The sequence below is a fragment of the Panicum hallii genome, chromosome 6 (assembly GCF_002211085.1).
Source record: "Panicum hallii strain FIL2 chromosome 6, PHallii_v3.1, whole genome shotgun sequence".
In the NCBI taxonomy this organism is placed as follows: Eukaryota; Viridiplantae; Streptophyta; class Magnoliopsida; order Poales; family Poaceae; genus Panicum; species Panicum hallii.
Genome location: NC_038047.1, coordinates 35,371,311 through 35,395,895, shown reverse-complemented (window position 1 = coordinate 35,395,895; position 24,585 = coordinate 35,371,311). Strand labels below are relative to the sequence as shown.

Below are 24,585 nucleotides of genomic sequence, written 5' to 3'. Positions count from 1 at the left end.
AGAACAATCGTAGCGCTGGCGAGCACCTGTCGAGATCTATACTAAGAATACGTTCTTCTTCCGCGTGTTCTTCCTTGGCGGCCCGACTCTGCTCCATCTCCAGCCGACGATCCTCATGCGCCAGACGACGTTCCTCCTGCGCCAGACGACGTTCCTCCAGCTCCCTTTCCGCAGCCATCTTCTTCTCCTGCAGCTCCCTGTCCGTAGTGATCTTCTTCTCCTGCAGCACACACATCGTGGCGTGGTGGGTGGCCATCTCAGACTGACCCTCCTTTATTATTGACAGCTTGTTGCCCCACATATCATTCATTTGTGAAATGTATTCCGACGAGGACGACGATGTGGCGGCCTTTTTGCTCGCTGCTTTAGTGGTATCCCTCCCAGCCGGCCTCTTGCTCCCGCTGGAGGACGGGGGATCAGACTCGGCAGCACCGCCCACTCCGTTGGCACCGCCAGCTGCTGCATCGGAGGAGTCGTCGTCGAGCACATGTACCTTGGAGTGAGCCCCAATGCACGCCTCCCACTTTGGCTCATCCTTCAACAACTTCCAGGAGTGCATCTGGGTGAAAGGCTTCTGCAATGCCGCAGCATACCGAGCCATTGCCTCCGTCGTCTGAACAAGATCAGCATAGACAAAAAAGAGGTGTATCAATTGTATAATTTGGATATCTGTATATAAGTAAAATCCAGGCCTAGGACGGTCCATCTGTGAAACGTACAGAAGTTGAGAAGCAGGTCAAGTACCTTGTCCGCGTCCGACATGCCGCTGGGATTCAAACGCAGAACGCAACTGTAGAACTCGGAAAACTTGGTGCAGCACTCTTTGATGTAGTCCCAACGAGTCGTGAGCGACTTCTGCGATCTCTCCGGGTAAACCCCTCGAGATGAGTTGTACCCTTTCATGATCCGTAACCAAAACCCTTCTTTCCGCTGCCCGGTGTTGACAACCGGGTCAGTACTTATGTTTAGCCACCACTTTGTCAGGTTCACGTCTTCTTCGGGATTGAAATTTGGAAGCTTAACCTTCGGACCACTTTTCCCAGCATCGGGGTCCCCCCCTCGGACCCTCGGACCTTCACTGACCTGCTGCATTGGGGGTCCTGCTGGAGGCGGCATGGTTGGTGGAGCAGGGTAAAAATAAGGGGGTACTGGTGGCGGCATTCCGTATGGGTGGAAGGATCCCATCCAATGCTGCCGAGAGGCAGCATTGGCAGCAGCTTCAACCTCCTCTATCTCGTCATTGTTGCTGCATCCTTGCATGGCGTAATTGGTCACGCGGTCCATGACCCTACAAATCACAAAGCACAAAAACTTGTGTCACTTACAGTACAAACGAGATTTATGATTAATGTTCAGTTGAAATAGCCTATTTAAATACATTGTTCTGCTTAATCATTACAATATAAGTGTATGACCCATAGCCATATGATGTGCATACTGAATTCTCGTTTTTGCAAAAATTTCCTAAAGGTAAGTGGTGCAAACAATATACTGAAGGGTAGCACATTTGACATGATGCACTCTGAAATTAATGAAATAAAGAAGAGGGGGAAAAATATGCAAAGAAAAGGCAACAGGACAGCGGCTAAGGCAATATCCAACACTGTCACACTCTAATCTGCCTGTTGGTACAGCTGCATCAACTATCCATAATGCAGTATTATTGGTTATCTAAAAAGGTACCTATTGCGAACCATATTATTGTCCATCTAGAACAATATTATTGCATGATCCCTACCTACCTTTTTAGGCTGAATACATAAAAAAGACAGCAAAACTAAAAGATACAACAAGCTCAACACAAGTATTGTTAAAAGAGTGCCTAGATACAACTGCAAAATTGCTAATGCATTATAAAGAATCAGCTTAACCATTTCGTAAAAAATGCTACTACATAATAGAAAAATTGCTTAGCTGAAAGGGAAAGGAATGCAAGATAACCCAATCATCAGAAAACAAGCAGGTAACTCCACAGTGTCAAACCAACTGCTCATCCTATTCAAAATAATTACTACTGTTAAATGCTTGGCTGAGTAATTTTTTACATGTACTCTGCTTTTCTGTTTTGGACCTAGTGTTCATGTAATCCACCTGTACGTATATTCCCCTTTTATACAAAAAAGGGTAGGGGCCTCCCCTGCCGTTAGCCTAAAAAATCCTAACAGAATTTAACTCCACAAAATCAAGAATATATAGTTACTTTACTATTTATATACAGATGCCTATGCCAAAGTTAAGAGTTAAAGTAAGTTGAGGTGCAACTGCTGTTTCTGAAACTGAAACATAGGCGCCCAGTTACATAATCATCTACTTTTGATAATTAATAGCACGCCACAAATAAAGTTAGAAAAACAAGCAATGCAATTCACCAGTGCATATAACACATAAGAAGCTTGATCAACCTTAATAGCTAGTGCAATGGGCAGATGTAAGATAGTAAGATACGCAGTGTATAGTCAGCATGATATTATGTTTATGCTATCATGATATCACCAGCATGATGAGTGCCAAATTCCTTTCACCAATGTGCCCCTGGAGATTCATAGCTTGACCACAAACATGTGACCCAACAGCAAGGTATAATTTGAAATGACATGCACAATTCCTTGATGAGATTTGACTAAGGAAGCGGCAAGTATCAGCACCATACATACATGTGTATAATGCATGGAGTAGCTACATCTTTTTTTGTGACTGTGTCGGAGCACATTTTTCATTAAGAGGAAACAGGAGTCGTTACAGTACATCTGAGCCAAGGAACAGGGGTCCAAAGCTCAACACACACCACGAAAAAGGAAGAATATACTACATCGCAAACAATTGGCAACCCTGCGCTCGGCCAAGGGAAGTAGTGAAAGGTCAGAATATGATTCATGATATATAAATTGATCTCTAATTCAGACAGTATCTTAATGTGTCGTGGAAAACTCTGGATAAAGTTCTGGCTTCTGGAATAAACACGTACAAGGATCAATCATAACCTACAGGCTACATTTCCCATGAGTCTTGACCAGGCCGTGGTCTGAATTTAGTCTGCCTCAATCCCAGGAACAAGCCGATGTGGCCTTTCCATCAAGAGCAACACGAAAAAAATGGTGAAAGGCTTGACCACCTATTTGGTCGAACCAGATCACGGTATGTGGGCATCGAGAAGGAAACCAGAGGCGCCTAATTTTGCGAGAAGGGTCAAGTGCGCAAAGAAATGGGGAAGAACGGCCAGCTCAAAATCACCAGGATCCACTACCAGGAGATGGGGAAAGGAAACAAACACGGCTCAAATCGATCTTGAAATCCGCCACCTAGCCTACCCTGCACACCAGCAACCCCAAGCAGCTGATGAGAGCCGCGTGCCTCCACTCTTCCAATCCCGCACCGAGAACCCCCGAATCAACCATAACCCGCAGCCGCGACCGCGGTGGCCGGCGGCGATTTGAATACCGACCAGCTAGCAACCTACCCGCAGCTTGCTCGAGTCAATAAATAAACAACGAAATCGAACAGCTTACCTTCCCCTCCGGCGCCGCTTCGAGGAAGACGGGATGTCGGCGGATCTGGAGATGAACCGCCATCGAGCGCGTGCCGACCGCCGCCTCTTTCGTCTCTCTTCGCCGCTGCCCCCTCCCTTTGCAGATGACGGCCCAGAGTCACTCTCGCCTTCCCCTCCCGCCACGGCCCCGAAGGACGAACTGCCGCACTCCTCCAGATCCGCCGCGCGCCGGGGACCCCGCTCGGTTGCTTCCTCCTGCGCCCGCGCAGAAGGGGATGGAGGACGCCGGCCGGGACTTCCTTCTCCCCGTGCGCAGGCCCCAGACGCCCCCCGGCGGCCCTCCAGCGCAAGGCCGCTGCCGACCGAGACGCGCCCGCCGATCTGGCCCCGCCGCCCCTCTTCCAGATCTGCTCGCCCGCGGCCCGCCGCACCCGCTAGGCCCTCCCCCACCGGCGACCCAACGGCGGCCGTCGCTTTCCCCTCCCCGGCAGTTTCTTCCCGCGGCCGCGCGGAAGGCGCTGGCGGAGATGCGCTGGAGCGCGAGGCGAATGGAGGACGGCGCTGCTCGCTCCCTCTGTGCGGGACGCTCTCCCCCTCCCCCATTTTACCGAACGGTTTGGAGAAGACCGCTGGAGTCGTCGCTTGCTACAGTATGCTCCGATTTTAGGGTACCGAACCGTTTACCGCGAACCGCTGGAGACAGCCTTACCTCTCCTCTCCTCTCCTCTCCTCTTCCTTCCTCCAAAAAGGAAAAGAAAAGAGGCCCAGCCCAGCCCAGCCCAGCCCAACCCAGCCCAAGATAGTATGCAAGTACGGCCCATAAAAATTTAAAGGTGTGTTTTCCTTTCCTCTGTGGGTCTTCTTAATTAACCAGAGAAAATCCTCTCAAGAAAATAATAACATTACATTAGCATCACACATTCTGGCATCCCAACACCTCTGGAACAATCAATCGTTGCCAAGTTAATTATCATATCATTTTTTTCATATTACTCCTTCAGAACATATCCGTGTGACCAGCGGTAACAGGTGTCTCCTCCTCCACCTCCAGCTTGGGCGGTGCGGCAGCCCGAACGAGAGCCCAGTTGATGCCGCGGAAGAAGGCATGTTGCTTGATCTCCGAAGCGCCCTCGTAGGACCCCAGCCTATTTGCAGGGTCCCGGTGCAACAGCCGGTACATCAGCTGCCTTGCCACCAGGCTTACCTGTATTCCATGCATCCTGTCCTCAGGCCATTCATAAGAAATAAGGCAATCAAATGCTTACTGAATACTCACCTCTGTGCTCGTAGGAAATCTAATGTCCTTATGCAGAACATTTGCAAAGGTCCTCTGTCTTGTTTTTCCTCTAAATGGTGTGTAACCATACAGCATTTCATATAGAAGAATTCCTGATCCAACAAACAAACATGAATCCTTCACTCATTATTGTACGTATAGCCTGTCAATGTATATTTTTTGTTTAGCACAGAATTAGCTACCTAGAGCCCACCAATCGACAGCACTTGTATGCCCAGCTCCAGTAATGATCTCCTGCAGCATGTAATCCAGGATTTGTGCAACAACAACCCATGATATATGACTGACTATCGCACATGAAAATTATAGACATGAGATATTATTGGATAAATTAAAGAAATACACATACAGGCGCAATGTACTCCTCTGTACCAACAAACGAATTTGATGCTCGCATTGGTTCAGCAAAGAATATGGGAGAACCCATACTCTTTCTCCTCCCTTTCTTCTTATCATTATCTTCCGGAAGAAACACCTATCACATCAAACGGCAAGACTAGTCATCAATTTCTAATTAAAAAAGCAAGATTAAGAAGTTCAAATAATAGCCCTCAACTCTCAAGTTAGATCCATTAATCAAGTTATATTACCTGTGGTAGACAAGATGTCAAGCAAGACAAATCAAAGTCTGTCAGGGAAATGTGCCCATCTCTATGAAGTAAAATATTTTCCGGCTTTAAGTCTCGGTAGATTATACCTGATGGGGAACAGATAAGAAGAGGGGGCCACGGACACTTAGAAATGCTAAACATCTCAACCTTCTCTAGCACATGTGATGAACAAGTGCAAGTAAAATATGCATTTGAGGTGGCCAAATGATTAATATTGGTCAAGCAAGATATAAGTGGATTCAAGTATGTCATTGAATATTGATCCATATATACTAATAGACATGCTATTATCCACCACCACTCCAAGAGAATTTCATGTATAGAATAAGTAATATGGTGTGCATGGCTACCTTGGCAATGCAGGTATTCCAGTGCTGTGACCACTTCTGCAGCATAAAACCTGCAACAATCATAAAGCAATATATCAAGTAATGTTTCTTGTCTCGTACTATAACAAGCACCAAAGTAAGGACCAGAGTAACATGTCCATGACAATCAAGAATATATTTATTCAATATTTTCTTCTTACAAGTTCTAAAAATCATGCCTCCGAACAACTTATATTGTTAACAGCTTCTTAAGCCACATAAAGCAATGGAGTATGAAGCATAGTGCAAATATTTCCATAAAATCTAAGCACAAGAAACAGTTTTAGAGTCAATGTACACCTTACTGCATCTTCCTTTAGAACCTTCATAGGTTGCCTATCAAGGAGCATAAAAAGTTCCCCACCAGAGCAATAGTCAGTAATAAGACATATATGTGTCTTGGTCTGTGACATATATATGGCAATACTGAGATGCTAGAAATCAGAATATCATCAATAAAAGCAGAACAAAAATAAGGAGAATAAATATTAACAAATCAAGTATCATCATAGCATGTTAGAATATTTATTTATGTGACAAACCTGAAATGATGCGTACAATGTGGGAAGGAATGGGTGGTCCAACATATCGAGGATTTGTCGTTCAACAGTCGCTCTATGGACCTAGAGTATTATAAAGATATATAAAGAAACAATTGAAGACGGTAATAGCTAATACTTTATACGTGATGAAGTTTGTAACTCCTACCTTGTTTCGGTTAAGCATGACGCTTTTATCCATAGCTTTCATGGCAAAGTATTCGCCTGTACCAAGCAACTCGACCAAATGGACACTGTGATTCAACAATAATGCACATGTTTATTGTCTAAAACTATAATTGGTAAATTAATCTAGTACTATTTTCATCCAAAATAAAGAAGTACTTACCTGCCAGTGTCACCAGATCCTAAAGGTTTTACTGGCTTGAAATGTTTTAAATCAATGCTTTCACCATTCTCAAGAACCTAAAAAAAATTGCATGATCAATCATGGAGATTTTAAAAATGTTATAAGCTCTTGTCTCCAATGATCTCCTGATTAGGTATATTTACTGCAGAGACTACTCAATTCTACAGAAGAATATATGTGAATCGCTCTATCAAGTGTCTCCATGATTGTTCCCTTCATCCAGTAGCCTCACAAATGGCATGCTGGTAGCTATTTGGTGAAACTACATATAGGCGTATAACATACTTTTTGGATGGCTCTCCATGATGCAGTATCCTTCATATGTGGCTTTGGCAGGACTGGTTTTGAGTGATTAGCCCATAGATCCTCCGGACTCTAATATGACCATAAATTTCTGTTAGAAGTACCTGACCATACATAGTTCTATTAACAAAATGAGTATTTATTTAGTCTGACCAAATTAGCATCAGGAAGTTCCTTTGCAGCCTCATCAATATTGTCTGCAGTTTTCTTAACCTGGTAAATGAACAATTCAAGGTTATTGGATAAGACATTTTTCGACAATAGAATTTAGAAATCAAAGTATGCAAAATTTGGTGGTGAAAATTATTTTATACAAACTAAAACAAAAGGTAAGCCAATTAAGGATGGAAGCCACCAGGACATGAATTTACTAGCCTAAAGGATGCCAACTATGGAGATTTTAGGATGTCATATTACCACGAGTCTACTACTACGAGTGTTGACCACCAGGATTTAAGAGAGTTAAATATTTTATAGAAGCTTTATGTTGCTAAATTCTAATAAATATTGCGAACACACACACACACACACTACCGAAGGCTTCCTTTGATAACATATTAGCTGCCAGCCTTCCACACATATATCTGGCATTTTGGTCTTCTTTTCTTTCCTGGTACTTGAGATAGCAAGCAAAGATATATATGTTAGTTTTTAGTAAAGTAGGCACAAACCAGCATGGCACCATCTTTTGCAGCAGCATCTCGAACACGTTCAGTTCCATCTAACTGAACCCCAATGAAGTACTGAACATCACCCTACTCAACAGTCAAGTAAGATCCATCTCAAATCACATGCAAAACATTGCAAACCAAATATCTGGAGTAAAATATAACCATGACCATATTATAGTACCTTTTGATCACGCATTGGTTGCAAGTGAAAGAGGTTCCAGAATTTTTTGCCTGGTCAAGTGATAAACAACCACATGCAACTTCATTGAACTTATAATCATAGAAAAGAGATATTTACACATTACCAGCCTCTATATGCTAGAAATTTGTAGCTTACTACTCATGTATTAGTAAAACAGTGGATCTATTACGTTCAAGATATTTGGGGCATAAATAATGAACAGAAATTGCATCATGATCTTACATACCACTTTTTGTGTAATTTATCAGCTGAACAGTGACCTCTGTTTGGTTATCTATGGCATCTCTTATTTTCTTTACTGTCCCACGGTCAGTTTCAGGTCCTTGAAGAAACCTGCAAAAGAATTAAAGGCCAAGTGATTTATTAGCCACTACAACATAAAGAACAAATAGGTTCAGTTTGAAGATTTTGCCACTGTACTAACTATGATTAAACAGTGCACGAATATTACAAGGGGTAGACATGAGGTAGCATGCATGCCTCCGTTTTCTTTTTTAATATCTAGTTTATGAGCAGTTGAAAGGTTATCATTTACCTGCAGTTTCTTCCCAATATTTCTTCACGGCTATACTCTGTCAATCGCAAAAAGCTATCCGATGCAAATATCTGTAACAACGACCAAACAATGGATGCAGTTCGATGGAAATTTGGCATCTATGTAAACAGAAAGAAGAAATGATGTCAGAGGCAGAAGAGATCTGAGTTAGTTGTTGTCTTACAATTGGATTATCAGGTAACCTCGGATCGGTGATGACAAAATTCTTTTCAATACGTTCAAGTGTAGTAGCCAAGTCCATACCCCTTCTCATTTCTTTTCTCCTGAAATCATCATCAAAGCTTTCGGGTCTTTCATCATCACTGTCAATTAGCAGATCTTCTCTTGGTTTCAGCATGTTCTTCTGTACATTTCCATGGCCCATACCAAGAAAACTGCATAGAAGAATTAAATGTGGCAGCAAATGCAAGGAACAGGGACTCAGCAAAGAATTTAATTATGAAAGCAAATGCTGTGACTACATCAAATGATTTATTTGTTACCGTACCCTATAAGTGAACGCAAGCCAGATTTTCTACTTTTATTCCCTCCTTCGGGTACTTCACTGATTTTCTGCAGAGAGCTTCTCATTCCACTTTCGGAGGTTCTCTTGCCAGGAACTTCAGTCGAAAACACACATTCTGCTTCCTGTGATTTTCTTTTTAAGGTGCTGTTTCTTGCTTCAGACAATGATCTTGGATTCTTGAGGGCAAGCAGAAGCTCAGAGACTGAGCCACGGGCCTGATCCTTCTGTCTTGCTGCAGTGAATATTATTCTTTACATTCAGTTTGATAGCAACTTTGTGAAAAATAGGTAGACTTGCTGCCTTGCTGGTAGTAAAAGAACTTCGATTTGGAAAATTTCAACTAAATTAGCTAGTATTAGTACCATCATATTTGATAAGTGATTCTGGCAATCCATTCGGGCGCACAGCCGTATCCTTGCTCCCTTCGGTGTACTTGCTCACTTCTACTTGCATCCTGTGACGGCGATGCATGCATATATATGGTGAATTAGAATGAGAAGATAGATGCATGAAATATATATATTCTACACCAATACGTGCTACTCTACACCTTAGGTGTAGCAGTTTATTCTACACCAATAGCTAAACTGAGCAGAACTACTAAACAAATTTTCAGTAATTCAGTAACCGGCGAGCTATTACTAAACATTGTTTAGTAATCTGATAAATTTAGTTCAGTATTTTAACAATTATTTTTGCTAGTAATAGAAGGTGGGTGTAGAATAGCGCTGCCATGTATGTATGTGTGTGTGTGTATATATATATGAAAAATTCATTCTATATATATGTATATATATGTGTATATATGTGTGTGTGTGTGTATACGGGAATGGTTTACTTGCTGAATGATGCATGCATGATTTGATGAGAAATTAAGCTGACCCAATGAACTTGAGGACCCTGCCATCCTCATCCTTGATGGGGGCAACAGTCAAGAGATTCCAGAACGGTGTGCCATCCTTCTTGTAGTTGAGAACACGGCCGCAGTAGTTTGAGCCAGCTGAGAGCGCCTGCCTGATCTTGGCGATCTCGGCCGGGTCCGTCCCGGAGCCCTGCAGGAAGCGGCTGCATGCTAATAATTAATTAATAATATAATATTAGGTGAACAAGAAGAAGGACGAGGATGTAAATGCAGGGATCCACCAGTTCCTTCCGACGACCTCATTGGAGGAGTAGCCGGTCATATTGAAGAATCCGGCGCTGGCATAGAGGATGGGGTGATCGGGGCGGGTGGCATCGGACACCACGAAGGTCTGCTGGAATGCGGAGAGCGCGGCACGGAGCTCCTCCGACACTCGGGGTAGCACCCTGGCCATGTCGGCGGTCGTCTCGTCGAGGGAGTTTCCACTCTCGCTGGTGGGGCCGGAGCCGGAGGGGCGGGCGGTGACGCCCTGTGGCCGGCCGGTGTGCTTGTCGGTTTGGAGGATGAGGCCCCACTCGGCGGCCCTTTGTGCAGCCCGGCCCACGACAACATCCTTATCTTCCTCCTGCACCTCGTCATCATCCGCGGCGAAGCTCAGGAGGAATGGGGAGGTGATGGGCTCCCGCTTCGGTGGGCAAATCAAAGTGGGGGCATCTGGATTGAAGACTTCCAAAGACCCACGGGAGTCGCGTGGAAGTCCTACAGTTGGCCACATCATCACTCACTTCACTCCACTCACAGCATAACTTGCTTAAAAAAATAAAGCAAAGTGCGCACTACTATAAAAATAACATATATAGCATGAAAACGTTCCTTTTTCTTTGTTAGAGGGGCAGAGAACAATACACACATGGTTTTGGATTTTGTGTTTTTTCCGAAGGACTATTTTAATGCTTATTAAATATTTTATTGCTCACTGATTCAATATTTTCTCCATTGGTTAATGAAACAGCATACAGTGAAGCATCTGAGAAAAGCACCATCTATTATCTCTACCTCGAAGCTAAGGATGGGAGGATCATAAACTTCTAGAGATTAAGCTGATAGAAAGAAAAACAAAAATCATTTCTCTGACAGTGAACCCACCGGACTAGAGTGACGGAGAAAATAGAACAAAGTAAAGGTGGAAAGGATAGTAGGTTTATTTGTAAAGATGAAAAAGGATGCATGCATGTGAGACGAGACGATGACGATACATGCAGGATCACGTGTATACATCAATATCAGAAAAAAAATTAAATGCATGGAATTGGATTCGGCCAGCTTGTAGTAGTACATATCTGCTATAATTTTGTCATAGCTACTTTTACTTTAGGCCTCCTTTAGAAATAAAATGGAATAGGAAGAAAATAGATTGGAATGCCTTGCCAGTTTGCATCGTACATGACTAGAACATGCAGAAAAATTGTGTATGTCATATTATGTTTTTCCCTAAATTTCTTTGCAATTGCCGGTTTCCTAGGAATTTCAAAGGATTTGTTGGTAAATATTCGTTTGATCCAAATAAAGGGTCTCATTGGAATCTTTTTTTATATAAAAAAGGCTTAGGCGTTTATACCTGGTCTGTATTAAGAAAAACGAACATTAATTAGTACATGAGAAACTTTCCTGGATGAATTAAATTCTCTAATGTTTATATTTTGTCCATTCCATAGCTAGGAGCACTAGCTAGCTTCTTGACTTGGAGGGATAGATGGGCCATGAAAGTACATGAGGTTGACGGCCTGCGATATATATCAAATGTTCTTCTTTGGAAGAATTTCAGATAGATTTTTATTCTGGATGACTATTGGTATTTATTTAATAATCTGACGACCAAATTTCATATTATATATGTATGTATGTCGGTACGTAATTAGTACGTAATTAGCTGGTAAAAAGACAACGGATGCAAAGGGCGATCGAGATGGGGATGGGACCACCGTCCACATCGATCACACATATTGGATAAGGAAGAAATTGCTGGACGTACTAATCTCTATCTCTTCTATTTCTAAAGCAATCACTGATTCATTGTCCGTCGGAATCTGAACAAATCAATCGGAATCCGGACAAATCAATCGGAATCCAAATCGGAACCTGAACAATCAATGCTTCACGGGGTAACGGCACGACCTGTACACAAAGTGAAAGATCACAAAGTTGGTGGTCTCGTACAGGTCCGGGTAAAATTTATATTACTCGTAGCAACGCACGGGCACTGTGCTAGTCAGAATAAAGTGTTGATGCATTTATTTTTATTTACTTAATTACTTACATATATACTCTGGCCGGGAAATTAAAAGAAAATAGCTAGCACGCAGAAATTAAAGCAGCAATTGATTATATCGATGAGCTAGTAAGGCAGCAGGCATCTATCATATCTATCATTTTCTCTCATCACTGCGTCCACTAGATAGTAGGGAGCTGGACATGCATCTCAATGGATAGCTAGCTTAGCTAAATAAAAACTAGCTGATCGATCCATTCCATCTGATCTGATCTGATCTCCATTGAATTGCATGCTGCGTGCGTGCAGCATGAACAAGCAAGCTAGCAACTAATCCATGGATGGATCGGAGAGACACATGTATATATACATACCTTTGAAAGCCATCGAACTGACTGAGGTTGATGATGAAGCAAATTAAGATAGCTAGCCAGCTGCTCGATCGATCTGCTAGCAGCGGCTTAATTAGCTTCTTCGATTCAGCGGCAACTGGGATATATACACACGCCGGGGCCCGGGAGACTGCAGCAGATATCTGCTAGTAGTGGTGGTGAGGTGCCCATCCATACATCCGGAGATGCAGCTAGCAGTGGCGTGCGCGTGGTATGGCCATGGCATGGAGGCCGGCTAGGCTAGCAAGAAGATTATTGATGAGGACCATGGAGATGGAGAAAATTCGGACACATCGATCACGACAGATGTTGATGATGATGATGAGGAGGAGGAGGAGGAGTATATATATACGTATACGCTGGGCAGCAGCTTAATCCTTATCATATATATATATATTTATGTAGTACTGTTACTATCTCTTCTCTAATAGTAGCTACTCAACACATATACTAGATCTATAATTATTAGGAGTTGCTGATGATGATGCATGTGGCCGGCTGCTGGGTAGGCATCGTTGTCCTTGCCCATGACCACGACGGGCCAGCAGAGATCTCGATCAGCTTCGCTTAGATCCAAGTGCAGATGCATATCTATCAGTGTACAGTACCTCCACGCAAGCATGGCCACACTTTTATCTATAATCTATTCACTTATTAGAGGACCTATATATGATCTATCTTCTTTGCATATATATTACTAGTATATAAAGTAGTACATCACGTGTTTCAACTTTCATCGATCCATGCAACATTCGTATCAAAAAGTATATCATCTTAATTTTCATCGTAGAATATGGACATCTATTAGCATGTGTTTTAGTTCTGAGGGGAGATGGGATGGAATCGTCCCATCCCAGTTTTCGGACGGTGCCCTACAGTGTTTGCTTAAGTATTGAGAGGGATAGAATGGATGAAGATTTTAACAAAGGTGCTAAGTGGATTCCAGATTTTATCAAGACCCCATATATCATCCAATATTTTCTCCTACAATTCTGTTTTCTTTCTTTTTCTCCTTATCTTCTTCCTGGCAGCTCTCTGCTTGCTCATCGGAGCAGCTTGTGCGGCCGCTTGGGGCCACCCGCCCACCCAGCAGCTTGGGACCTTGCCCGCGCTCGCCCGGTGTTAGCTAGAAGAGGAATTGGGGATATGATAGCAAAGGAATTGGGAATCGGAGCAAGAATTCTCGAGGTGGACAGATTGTCCAGAGGATTAGCCTCATCTCTCTTATCCGGGTTCTCACGCACACAACTCACGCATGCAACTCACGCGTTCCCGGCAGCCGCCGCGATGATGGGCTTGGACCATTCTGGGTCGTCCAGATGAACATTGGCCTTCCTGGGTCTTGTGGTAGGCCTCGGCCCATCCTTCTCAGGAGAAGACTTGTCAACACCGGTAGATGACTGGGTACAGTGGCAGAACTGGAAAAAAATTTAAAGGGGTGCCGAACAAACTCCGATAATATTTGTAGATACAAGAATTTGGCAATTTGCACTAATTTTTTATTGACCGCGCTAATATCCACTAGCTAGTCACGGTATATATTATTTAATCATGCAATGACAATTTACAAAGGAAAATAGGAGCGGGAGTCAATATATCTTGTTCATTTTAGTTTTGCCTTGTTGGTTTCCTACAAAGATTAGGAGTAATTTTAACAAATCTATTCTATTATGCAACAATGTTTACAGAGCATACCATATGAACAGTAATATATTTATATAGGTTTACATTGGAGAAGTATAGACAGAAGCCATGGCTGTGTGGGTTTGCTGTTGCCGTCCATCTCGGCTGTGGCCGCCTGCCTGCTTGCCGTTGGCGGCTTGTTGTGCATTCACGCGATGCCGATCGTGAGATGTGAGTCCGCCTGGCGCCCTCCGCTGTGACTAGCGAGCCGCCACACACGGAGAACGGAGAGGACTTCCGGGGCTAGAGATCAGGGTGGATTGTGGATTCCCAAGCAACCCAATGATATTGTGGGCTTTTGTTGTGGTCTGAAATAGGTTAACCTTAAGAGGTAGTTAAAAACTTGCGCTAAAATTAAACTGTGATTAAAGGGTACTTAAGAAAAAAAAAATTATATTGTTAGGGGGTCATGGCCCCTGCCAGCCGCCACCCCGCGCCTCCACCCCCCCCCCCCCCCCCCCCCGGGGTTCCACCACTGACTTGGTACTAACATCCGGCGGCTGGGCTGGTGTGGCTAATCAGCCAGCTGCTGGTCCGCCGGAGGGGCTCCCACGCGGTTGCCCGGCCGGTGGCCAGCCGAAGTGGCTCGCCCGCCGAAGGAGTACACGGCTCCCGTGCTCGCCGCAATAGCGAGCGTCTCCTCTCCCGTACTTGCAGCTGTTGGTCAGCCGGAGCAGCTCGCCCGCCGAAGCAGCACATGGCCCCTTGCCCGCTCGCCTGTCGGAGGTCGCTTGCCGGAGCAGCTAGGCGCGGTTGCTGGCCTGCGGTCACCAGGTCGCTCGAGGTGCAGGGATGGAGCGAGATGGGGACGAAGTGGGACGTCCGCGTCCGCGCATTCCGGAGGGACGGGCTCATTCCGCATCCAGAGGAAATATTCCTGTTAGCCCATTTGGATCCTCTTATTTTGGAGGATTTAAAATCTACTTAATAAATTAGACTATTTAGCTTAGAATTTGACATTCCACCACTTTCCAACCACTTTCTAAAGTTTAGATTTAAGTCTATCCTAAATTCATAAGATGGGAGATGGAAATTGATTCTGTATATCACCAAACTATATTTCTATTTCGTAACTTATAGCATGCTATTTGGCTCACTCCTCTATAGTAGAAATATATCACATAAGTACCTTTCTCATATGGCCAACAATAGTATACAAATATATTCCATATATAATTATATTAATTTAATAGATTTGTGTCTAAATTATAATTATTAGAACGGAATTCAATTCCAAGGTTCCAAACGGGACCTTAGGGAATGACCATGTTCTACTTATCCCCAATCCAAATACAATTAAAATTGGGATGACCTTTCTCTATCCCACTTGATCCCGAAACCAAACACATGCTACAAATCCAGGACAAGAGTTAGTAGAGCAATTAATTGCTATATCTCACTACTGGAAACCATTTTTTCGGGCACGCATAGAAAATTCGCATTCCCTTATCGATTTTATAACTACCAATAAACATATATGTGTGATTATAGTTACCTCTCTCCTATCTCCTTGCTAGCAAGTTCAAGGTAACATTGTGATTCCATTTCTTAGAAAATTTTGAAATTTGGCTGGAAACCAAAATACATCCTAACAATATCACCAAAAAAGTTTCATCAAGAAGATAGAATTGAGGTAACAATATGCTTCATTTGGTGTTCATTTGAGAGCACATGTATATATAGTCAACTCTATGCTCTATATGAAGATTCAACAAACATTATTATTTTTTCATAAAATGTTGATATAACCTTTTTGCTAGAAAAATGAATTGAGGTAATGGTTTTCTTCATTATTCTTTTGTTAAACTTTATTTGTAATTGAAATGTATTATGCTTATTTATTGGAAGTACTTGACTGACCTTAGCCCACCGTGTAACAATGGCCCAAACTTCCCACCGGATGTTTAAATAGGAAAATATTTTTGATAACTTTTTGCTAATTAACTAAAGAAAATAAATTGGGTTTCATTGAAATTTGAAAAGGCTCAAAGTTTTAGAGAATTTAAAATATTGATAAAAAGTTGGATGTGACACTGGGCATGAGCGCTAGGACATGGGAGTGGCCAAGAGTATCCTGAGAGGTAAAAAATTGGTGGAAAATATTAGATAAATACTCTCCACTAGAGTTACAATGAAAACCTTGAATAGAAGTAGAAAATGCAAGTAATGGTCCACTAATTAAAACATAAACATGATAGATCGATGACTCATGAAGTAAATGCAAGTATCGAGAATGACCATCAACAAAGATGACACAATAAAACCTCTAACCACTCTTAGCAGCACATGAGCATGACCCTGTACATATGAATGGATAAGATAAAAAGGTCTAGCAAATGAGAGACACTAATTAATACAGCAATGGATTATTAATGGAAGCGGTACATCAATTAACCTTGCAAATCGAAACAGTACTAGATCAAAACTAGACATCAGAAACTAAACTAAATAATTGAGCGATCGATTTAGTATATAAGTTTGTTTAGTTGGTGGATGTGGAGCAGGAGGAGGACTTGGAGCTGCTGCACTCGTCCTTGAGGCCAGTGCTCTTGGTGGGGAAGAGGTCCAGGGTTTTGAGAGGGCGACGGCAGCATGGCGGCAGCTGAAGAGCTGCTCCAGCGCCACCCTCGTCGGAGCTGCCGGATGCGGCACCGGAGTTGGCGTTGCAGTGCTCCATCATCATCTCTGTGTCCCACTCCTCCAGATGCTGGTGCTGCTGATTGCTCAGCGCAGCTGCTCCTCCATAGGCACCGGCGGCAGTAGCCTGCTTATTGCCTCCTGCAGCTGGGTTCGGAGGAGCTGGAAGGAGCGCCGCCGCCTGCTGCTGCTGCTGCTGCCCCTGCAGGTAGCCCCCCTGATATGTAGATCGACGGGCAGATTAATATAAGTAGCAGTAGTGAGCAGCATGCATATATATCATGTGTCGTCATGCAGCATACATACATACACACGATGGATGCATGAGAATATGTTGCATATATACCTGCTGCAGGTGGGGGTGGGGCATATGGGTGCTTGCTGCGTATGGGTGGTGGTGATGGTGCAGCTGCATCACCGCCGGATGCACGGCGGAGGCGGCGCTGCTTCCGCCGGCCGCAGGGGGGATGAGGGGAGGAGGCGCGGCGGCGGCCTGCTGCTGCGCGTACTGCTGCTGGTGTCGCGCGCAGAGGCGTCGGCGGAGACGCTGACGCTCGCGGGCCTTGTGGTTCTGGAACCAGTAGAAGACATTCTTGCCCTCGATGCGGCCATAGTAGGCGAGGTGCGCCGTGATCTGCTGGATCTCCGCCGCGTTGGGCGTCCTCACGCCGCTGCGGTACATCTCCTCCAGGATCATAAGCTGCTCCGGCGTCGGGCACCAACGGGTCGACGGCGTCTGCGGCATTATTATATTATTGTTGGTTACTAGCTTGATCCTAGCTATTATTCCTAGTCCTTGCCAGCTACTAGTAGCTCAGATCAAGCTGCTATATATATACCTAGCTAGGGATGGTATGACTCACACAACGCTACCACTCAGACTCAGCTGGTAGCTGCTGATAGATGATGGGGATTATATATTGCTGCTGGGATAGATCGATGGAAGGGTGGTGATGATCCTCCATCACTTATATAGAGCGAGCCAGCAGCTAGCTAGGGCTAGCTATGCATGGCCGATCGACCCATTGGTCGCATCGCATGCAGACATGCAGTGATAGATGGAAAGCATCTCTGCTGCACGCAGTGATGAGCGAGTGATGAGGGCGGCTGGTGGGCCGGCAGGCAGGAGAAAGATGACCAAGCCGCTCTCTCTCTCTCTCTCGGCAGGCAGAGGCAGCTAGCGTGCGTGAGTTAGAGAGACAAATTGGCGCAGATCAAAAACAGCCAGAGTTAGTGGATAGATCTTCTTCTTTGACCAACAGCTTCACGCCCACAGGCCTGCTCTGCTTGCTACAGTATTACTACTACTGCCCCAGGCGAAGTAAATTGGCGCTGCAGAGCCAAATTTACAAGCTCTGCTACAAGTTAAAGCTCTCTGCTTTGGCCTTCATTCGTCTTTCCTATAGCTTAAAAGTGGATAAGTTCATGTCTATTGTTATGAATAACCATACATGCACAAGTTCAAGCTCATGTATGGTATAGCAGTCAAAGATTAGTTCTCAGACAACACCATGTCTTCCAAAAACCTAATTGCAAGCAGGTAAGAAAGTTTACATATAATATACAAGTGCCCTAACTTTCCATTGGTTACCCTCCCTCAGGCCAGACCAGTTTCTTCCTTGGAATCACAATCTCTTAGATCCTCCCCCCCAAACCCACATCGCGTGCTGCCATGCCAACTCAAGCTTGGGTGCCTCCATCCTTTGTCTTAGAGCTTGAATCACCATTGTTTGTGAGTTTCCTTGAGTGCACGGCCACTGCTAATAAGGATATATCACTCATCTCATCACTCCAAATTTATTTGGCTGCCATGGCTGGATGACCTACTATCCGCTCGAAGTGAGATGTATGTGCGTGGGGGTATATGATCGAAAACCCTTACTTGCAGATAGCAGGTCTTTTTGCAAATTTCCTTAGCTTACTTTAAAAGAAAGAAGGGATCAGTAAATGGCTGACTGGCCGGCCGGGTGAGACAGACACTAGCTAGCTAGCTAGCTAGTTACTTGAATGTGTAGAAGGGGAATAGAAGATGAGAGTGAGGAGGATACGTTATTGTGCCCTGCTGTCCATTGCTACTGGCGTTGCATTCATGGGTTACTTGAATGCATTATTCATGGTGGCCGGGCCGGCGGCCCTTGAATTTCCTCCTCTTCAAACCTCTCTTTCCTTTTTACTATCGACGACAGAAGCCTTTCAATGTTTGTCTGCCTATGGTACGCGGAGAGAGAGAGAGAGAGCGAGAGAGAGAGAGAGAGAGAGAGAGAGAGAGAGAGAGCATATAAGCCCTAGCTAGCTAGCTAACAACTTGTGCATATGAAGGAAGGAAGACTGCTGATTGGGTACCACATCATAAGGTGATGATGAGAGAGGGAGGAACTATTTAATTTCCTTGTATATTCGATCTCTTGTTGCTCTTTTGCCTCCGTCCTAAGTATGCGTACGTGCGTACTAGCTAGGCAGGTAGCTGGACTTGAGCATGCCCACTTCATATATATTACATGTAATATAAATAGATAGAAAGATTTTTAGAGTGGGTTTTAATCTAAATAAAGTACTACTTTTGATTCAAATAGATGGATGACAACGTATAGTACAATGAAATACAGTAGTTAGTTTAATTTCCTGCATGCTGTAATAGACTACTAGTCTTGTCATTTGATCTAGCTCGGTTCAGAAAGTTAACTTAGAGCATGGTTAATAATAGAGCCAAGTGCTTAGCTATAAGCTAAGATATAAGAGTCAAGTTATACAACAATAGTCTTTTTCTTATCTACATCAAGATATTATTTAATTCATACCTTACATTCTCTTTCCTATTCATCCTCACATCTAGTCCTACTTGGACCCATCTCTGCTTAAGAGCTCGTGCTTGGCTTGTTATTTGCATGAGAGTCAAGTATCCTCTCTTTCCTTCCTTCTCCCCTCTACGTACGTAAGCAGAAATGATGACTGACTTGGCTATAAGCTCATTATTATACCTGCTCTTACCAGTAAGACGACTATATATATAATAATTAATGTGCGCATGGCACCAGGCACCGTCTGGATACGAAGTAGTACATGGTACCTGCATGCTCGTGCAGGGTCATGCACTGTGTACAAGCAAGTACGTGATCGATCAGAATTCAGAGAAGGAAAGCAAGCAAGCAAGCTAGTGACCCGTCATGCAGATTCAGTCACTCGATATCGTCACTACTAGCATGAAGTTGGGTTCCCGGCCGGCCGGCCGGCCTATCGATCATAGCTAGCTGATCGAGCTGAGCTTGCAACAAGCTGATACTAGTAGCTAGTAGCTGGGGCTCGACGATCCATCTCCTCCATTACATGCATTCCTCTGGCCCCTCGCCGCCCTCTCTCTCTTTCTCCATTAATGTATTGTAGTGTCGCGTATGCATGCATGGAAGAATAAGCAGCAGCAGCAGAAGCAGCAGCTCCATCTATTATTCATTGTTGTGCATGCAAATATAATGCATGTCTGCCCTGACGTCCACTTAATTTTCTTGGGTTCTGGAGCGACGACTTCATTTGGAACTGCGCCAGGCTTCGCTTCGCTAGGGAGACAAACTGTTACCCGGTCAGACAGGCGACAGTACGTTCGAGAGGAGAGATCAGTGCGCTTTGGGGAGCATACAATGGGAGCTATAGCTGAGGCTGGATTCGCGCATCCATCCATCAGATATTTGCGCTAACACATATAGTTAGAAAATGAAAACACTACTAAAAAAAGTTTCCAGGAACGGTTGAAAAGCTACTTTTATAAGCTGGGCAGTATCCGAACCTGCTTCTGTTCTCGCAGCTAGAAATACTATTTATAGGAATGGGTAACGCGTCCATCCTTAGAAATGCATTTTCAGCGACGGATCACACCCTCACCCCACCCTGAAAACCGATTTAAAAAACAAACAAAAAACAAAATGCTGGCCGCCGCGTCCGCCGTAGCCACGCCGCCATCGGCGCTGCCTGCGCCTCCACGTGTGGAACCACCGTGGGCCCCGCCTCCCCACGCCGGTGGGCCGTCGTGCATGCTCGGCCTCCCCACGCCGGCAGGCCACTGCTGCAGGCTCCTTGTGCGCCGCTTCTGCACGCCGCGCCGCCGCACCCCGAACCTGCAGGCTCCGGCGCTTCGCACTTCACACCCGCGCTGGAGGAGGCAAGCCACCGAGCCGCACCCCACCACTGCTGGAGCAGCTCGCACCAACCCTGCAGCCGCGATCCCCAGCCCCATCATTGCGCTGGAGCTGGCGGAGCTCGCCCGGCTGCCGCGGCCCCAACTCTGCAGGCCCTGGAAAAATTATGACGTTTCTACTAATCGTTTTTTTATAGTGAAAGTTCTATATGTATGTGTAAGACAAATAGAAATTAATTTTTCATTATTGTCACAGATCTATGAATTAGGAAGACGTTAGTCGCCCTGAGCTGTGACACCCAACCTAGCTTCAGTGTGATCCAGTGATGGTCCATGAGTGTCGCGTGCACATATTTATTATCACCTTGCTAGTTGAGCAAGTGTGGAACTAATTTATAAACCTTCTTTTCAGCCATAGCACATTCAGGGTTAGCCCTTTTACACGATGACGGGTCCAGGGACCCGGGGTCCCCAACGGGCCCACTTCTCACTGACCAGCCCGAGACCGCGCCTGGGACGAGTGCCCATCCACGTAGGCGCCAGCTACGCCCAGGCCGCCCTGGCCCGTTATCTCGACCGACAGAGCACAACACACAGGGATAGGACTCGACGGCCGCTCCACGATGTAGGACTTGGACGGTGTCGGTGTTTTACCGCCACGCCCACCGAGGGATACCCCCGAGGTGGTGAGTTTATAGGTAGGGTGTCGCCGAGATCAGGAAGTCAAAGGTGCAAGGAACACAAGGTTTAGATAGGTTCGTGCCGCTGAGAGCGTAATATCCTACGTCCTGTGTGGTTTGTATTGCTTTTGATGGTGATCGGGTAATCTCCTGGGTGATCCCCCTTTGGAGGGGGTCTCTGTCCGCCCTTATATAGTCTGGAGGGACAGATTTATATGGAAGTCCTAGTCAAGCCCAGAAGTCCTACCCGAGCACTTCTCGGGTAGTTTTCTACCGTGTTCTACTAGTTTTACGACTGTACGAGTAGTCCTACTGCACTACTACGAGTAGTTACAACAGATGTAGGGCATGTGCCATGTCCCATCCCGTATCCTAGGAGAAGTACACCACATGCACAATCCCGTATGCCCGGGTTTGACAAGCCTCCGAGCTCTTCGTAGTCGAGTGCCGCAGGCGTTCGAGTACTTCTGAAGGCGTCTTCGAGTTCTTCCGAACTTCATCTTGAAGGTGTTCTCCGAGTACTTTCTTGGCTGCGTCGAGGCTGTGAGGTGCTCATGCCCTGAGTAGTTGTCAGGTCTTCTTTTACATGGGGTGCGATTAAACTCGCACTCCATATGGAGTAGCCCCCGAGTTTTATGTTGACTCGTAAAAATCAGGCTAAGGGTCAATTTAATCTTGAGTCTTTTGTCCTTATCTTCTAGCAGATTTGAAAAATAAGTCACTGATGACACGTGTCCTTCATTCCCCGAGTCTTGAATCCAAATTCCCAAACCCTAAAGGATCCAAAGAACTGTGGCATGCAATATATGACAATAACAATTTGATGGTGAAGATGGGCAAATCGGTTCAGTAAATTCGAAAACCTCTTTTTTTCGGGGATCATTCCCTGAAAAAATGGTTAAACAAATAACTTCACAAAAAATACCTTAAATTACCACTCAAATCAAACCTACGTTGCTGAGAGTTATGTCGTATCCAGCCCCTGAGCCTAGGAGCTAGATGAGTCACATAGGATATGCCTAGTAGTCGGTGGCGCCAACCCCAGAGCCTAGGTATTGGCCAATTACCTCTGGATGTTGAACTGTCGATGAAGCTCACTAGTCGGAGTCGATTTCGACTAGTTTTGTAGGCGAGACGAGTAGTTGAAGTAGTCGCCAGCGTATCGTCGAGCAGAGTTGATCCCAACTAGCATGTAGGCGGGACAAGTAGTCGTTGTAGCCGCCAACATGTCGCCAAGCACAGTCGATTCCGACTAGCTTGTAGGCGATACGAGTAGTCGAAGTAGTCGCCTGCGCGTCATCAAGCATAGTTGTCTCCAACTAGTCTTGTAGGCAAAATGAGTAGTTGAAGTAGTCGCCATGCATTCTTCACAAAGTCAAGTAGTCGCTGACGGCAGTCGATGAGCCCAACTAGTCGGAGTCGAATCTGACGAGTAGTCGTTGTAGTCTGCAAGGTGTAGTCGAGCGTTCTCGCGAAGTAGAAGTACTCGTGGGCGATTGTTGATGAAGCTAACTAGTTGGAGTTGAATCCGACTTGCCTAGCAGCACGGTCCAGATCAGATCCCCTGCAAGGTAAACATAAAAGTATGTTGTAACTGATATACATGATATCGTGTTGGGAGCAAATCCCATCATTGTAAAATGCATGTAAAATTTTTCGCGTTGTATTCTTGCTGGGTCGCATAATGATGCTGGGTAGGTAGCCTGTTACGCTAGGCATATGATCCTTGATTGCCATAAACCATTGTGCAGGGAGCTTGGCCGCGTGCACGCGTAGTTGCATAGGCATACAAAAGAGTCGAGGTGTCACGATAAGCGTACGCTACCCGAGTATTGTAGCAACCGTTAAGAGAAAACTAAAGCAGTCAGCGCTGCGTGAAAAAAGAGAACGCTCGTGGAGCGCACATATAGAGTGTAACCCGATCGCCTGTGTTGCAGGACGGACCATGCAGGGAATTAGGAACAGGCATGACATGGTCTGTGAAGAGAATGCGCGTTGCGCAAAAAGTATTCGATCCTGTGAAGAACAAGTCGGAAAAGGTACATGTGACTTAGTTTGATTCGTGGACGATTGTCGACGAGTAGCAGCGGCCGTCGATGGAACCGCGATGGTTTGTTGATAAAGCCGGCTAGTCGGATTTGATCCCGACCAGTTGTTGACCGTGCAGAACTTGTCGCCAAGTAGTTTAAGACTCGTCCACGACCAGTTTCTAGTCGAGACGAGTAGTTGAAGTAGTCGTTGGCTATGCAGATTTGTCGAAGTAGTCGTAGCCGGTGGCAACAGTACGTCGGCGCTGCGGCGCTAGCTGAATTCGAGCCGCGTCATCAGGGTCAGCGGCGACGGCGCGTCGCCGTTGTGGCACGAGCTGAATTTGACTCAATCACGAGTAGGAGCCAGGTTGGATCTAGACTCATCCTTACTGTTTCCGATTAGATCGAAAAATCAAATTCCGCCAAGATCTTCGGCGAGGTCGTCAATGTCGCGGCAGGATGCTGGTGCAGATGTCGTCAGCTCCTTGGTTTTAGCGAGGTGGTAGTTGAAGCAACCACCTCATCGGCGATGCAGACCCAGAAGCCGAAGGTGAACACCGGCAAGGTGGTCGACTCTTCGTTGGAATCCGTGTCATAGTCGAGAACGGGGAGCCCCCGATGCGCGGTGGCTCCCTCTTATCGAATCTTGAAGAGGCGATCCAAGACCTCCTCCAAGTCGGATAGGGACTTGGATCGTGAAGTCTCCTCAGATCGATTTGAATCCGATCCGAGTAGTCCTGGTGGAGCACGAGTTGAAGTCGCGTCGAAAACGGACGTTTTTTTCGATCTGCCTAGGCAGATCGGGGAGCAGCAACTCGTCGAAATCGTCAATGAAGTAGTCGAAGTCGCTGCTTCAAGTTGGTGCAGAGGCCTCCGGCTTCCTGGAGTCAACTAGGCGGCTGTTGAAGCCACCAAAGCTGTTGGTGACGCAGATCCACGAGCCGAAGATGAAGGTTGTGCCCTCATCGAGCATGTTGGTGGTGAAGCTGAGAGATGT

The 24,585-nt window shown here is 45.3% G+C and overlaps 2 protein-coding genes across 11 annotated transcripts; both read right to left on the bottom strand.

The window, feature by feature from the left end:
* Nucleotides 1-4,298: 4,298 nt before the first annotated feature.
* LOC112898574 (phototropin-1A) lies at nt 4,299-12,808 on the bottom strand. Of its 10 annotated transcripts, none has more exons than XM_025966908.1 (22): nt 12,415-12,806; nt 10,053-10,530; nt 9,792-9,974; nt 9,272-9,363; nt 8,892-9,141; nt 8,568-8,778; nt 8,384-8,454; nt 8,075-8,181; nt 7,828-7,877; nt 7,647-7,730; nt 7,129-7,188; nt 6,958-7,047; nt 6,652-6,728; nt 6,472-6,556; nt 6,306-6,386; nt 6,064-6,197; nt 5,746-5,795; nt 5,375-5,481; nt 5,134-5,259; nt 4,967-5,018; nt 4,764-4,876; nt 4,308-4,691 (listed from the first exon to the last, which is right to left on the bottom strand). In XM_025966908.1, the coding sequence occupies exons 1-22, from the start codon at nt 12,425-12,427 to the stop codon at nt 4,485-4,487; spliced, it is 2,721 nt and encodes a 906-aa protein (XP_025822693.1). In that variant the 5' UTR covers nt 12,428-12,806; the 3' UTR covers nt 4,308-4,484. The 10 variants fall into 10 exon arrangements, 6 of the variants coding, with proteins under 6 accessions (XP_025822693.1, XP_025822696.1, XP_025822694.1 ...); XM_025966911.1 differs by having other exon boundaries at nt 9,792-9,961; nt 10,070-10,530; XM_025966909.1 differs by having other exon boundaries at nt 6,064-6,167; nt 10,053-11,946; nt 12,415-12,805.
* Nucleotides 12,809-16,597: 3,789 nt separating this feature from the next.
* Nucleotides 16,598-17,497, bottom strand: LOC112898410 (WUSCHEL-related homeobox 3B-like). The gene is made up of 2 exons (XM_025966734.1): nt 17,099-17,497; nt 16,598-16,936 (listed from the first exon to the last, which is right to left on the bottom strand). Exons 1-2 carry the CDS (start codon nt 17,495-17,497, stop codon nt 16,598-16,600), a joined length of 738 nt encoding a protein of 245 aa, XP_025822519.1.
* Nucleotides 17,498-24,585: the final 7,088 nt, after the last annotated feature.

What these genes read in the sequence shown, in the direction of transcription:
- LOC112898574 (XM_025966908.1), bottom strand. An exon ending in GAGGTCGTCGGAAGGAACTG is followed by an intron (nt 9,975 to 10,052) that starts GTGGATCCCTGC and finishes ATTAGCATGCAG; the next exon opens with CCGCTTCCTGCAGGGCTCCG. An exon ending in CTAAAGGAAGATGCAGTAAG is followed by an intron (nt 5,796 to 6,063) that starts GTGTACATTGAC and finishes TGATTGTTGCAG; the next exon opens with GTTTTATGCTGCAGAAGTGG.
- LOC112898410 (XM_025966734.1), bottom strand. Translation starts at nt 17,497, where the DNA reads ATGCCGCAGACGCCGTCGACCCGTTGGTGCCCGACGCCGGAGCAGCTT. An exon ending in CCCACCCCCACCTGCAGCAG is followed by an intron (nt 16,937 to 17,098) that starts GTATATATGCAA and finishes CAGCAGCAGCAG; the next exon opens with CAGGCGGCGGCGCTCCTTCC.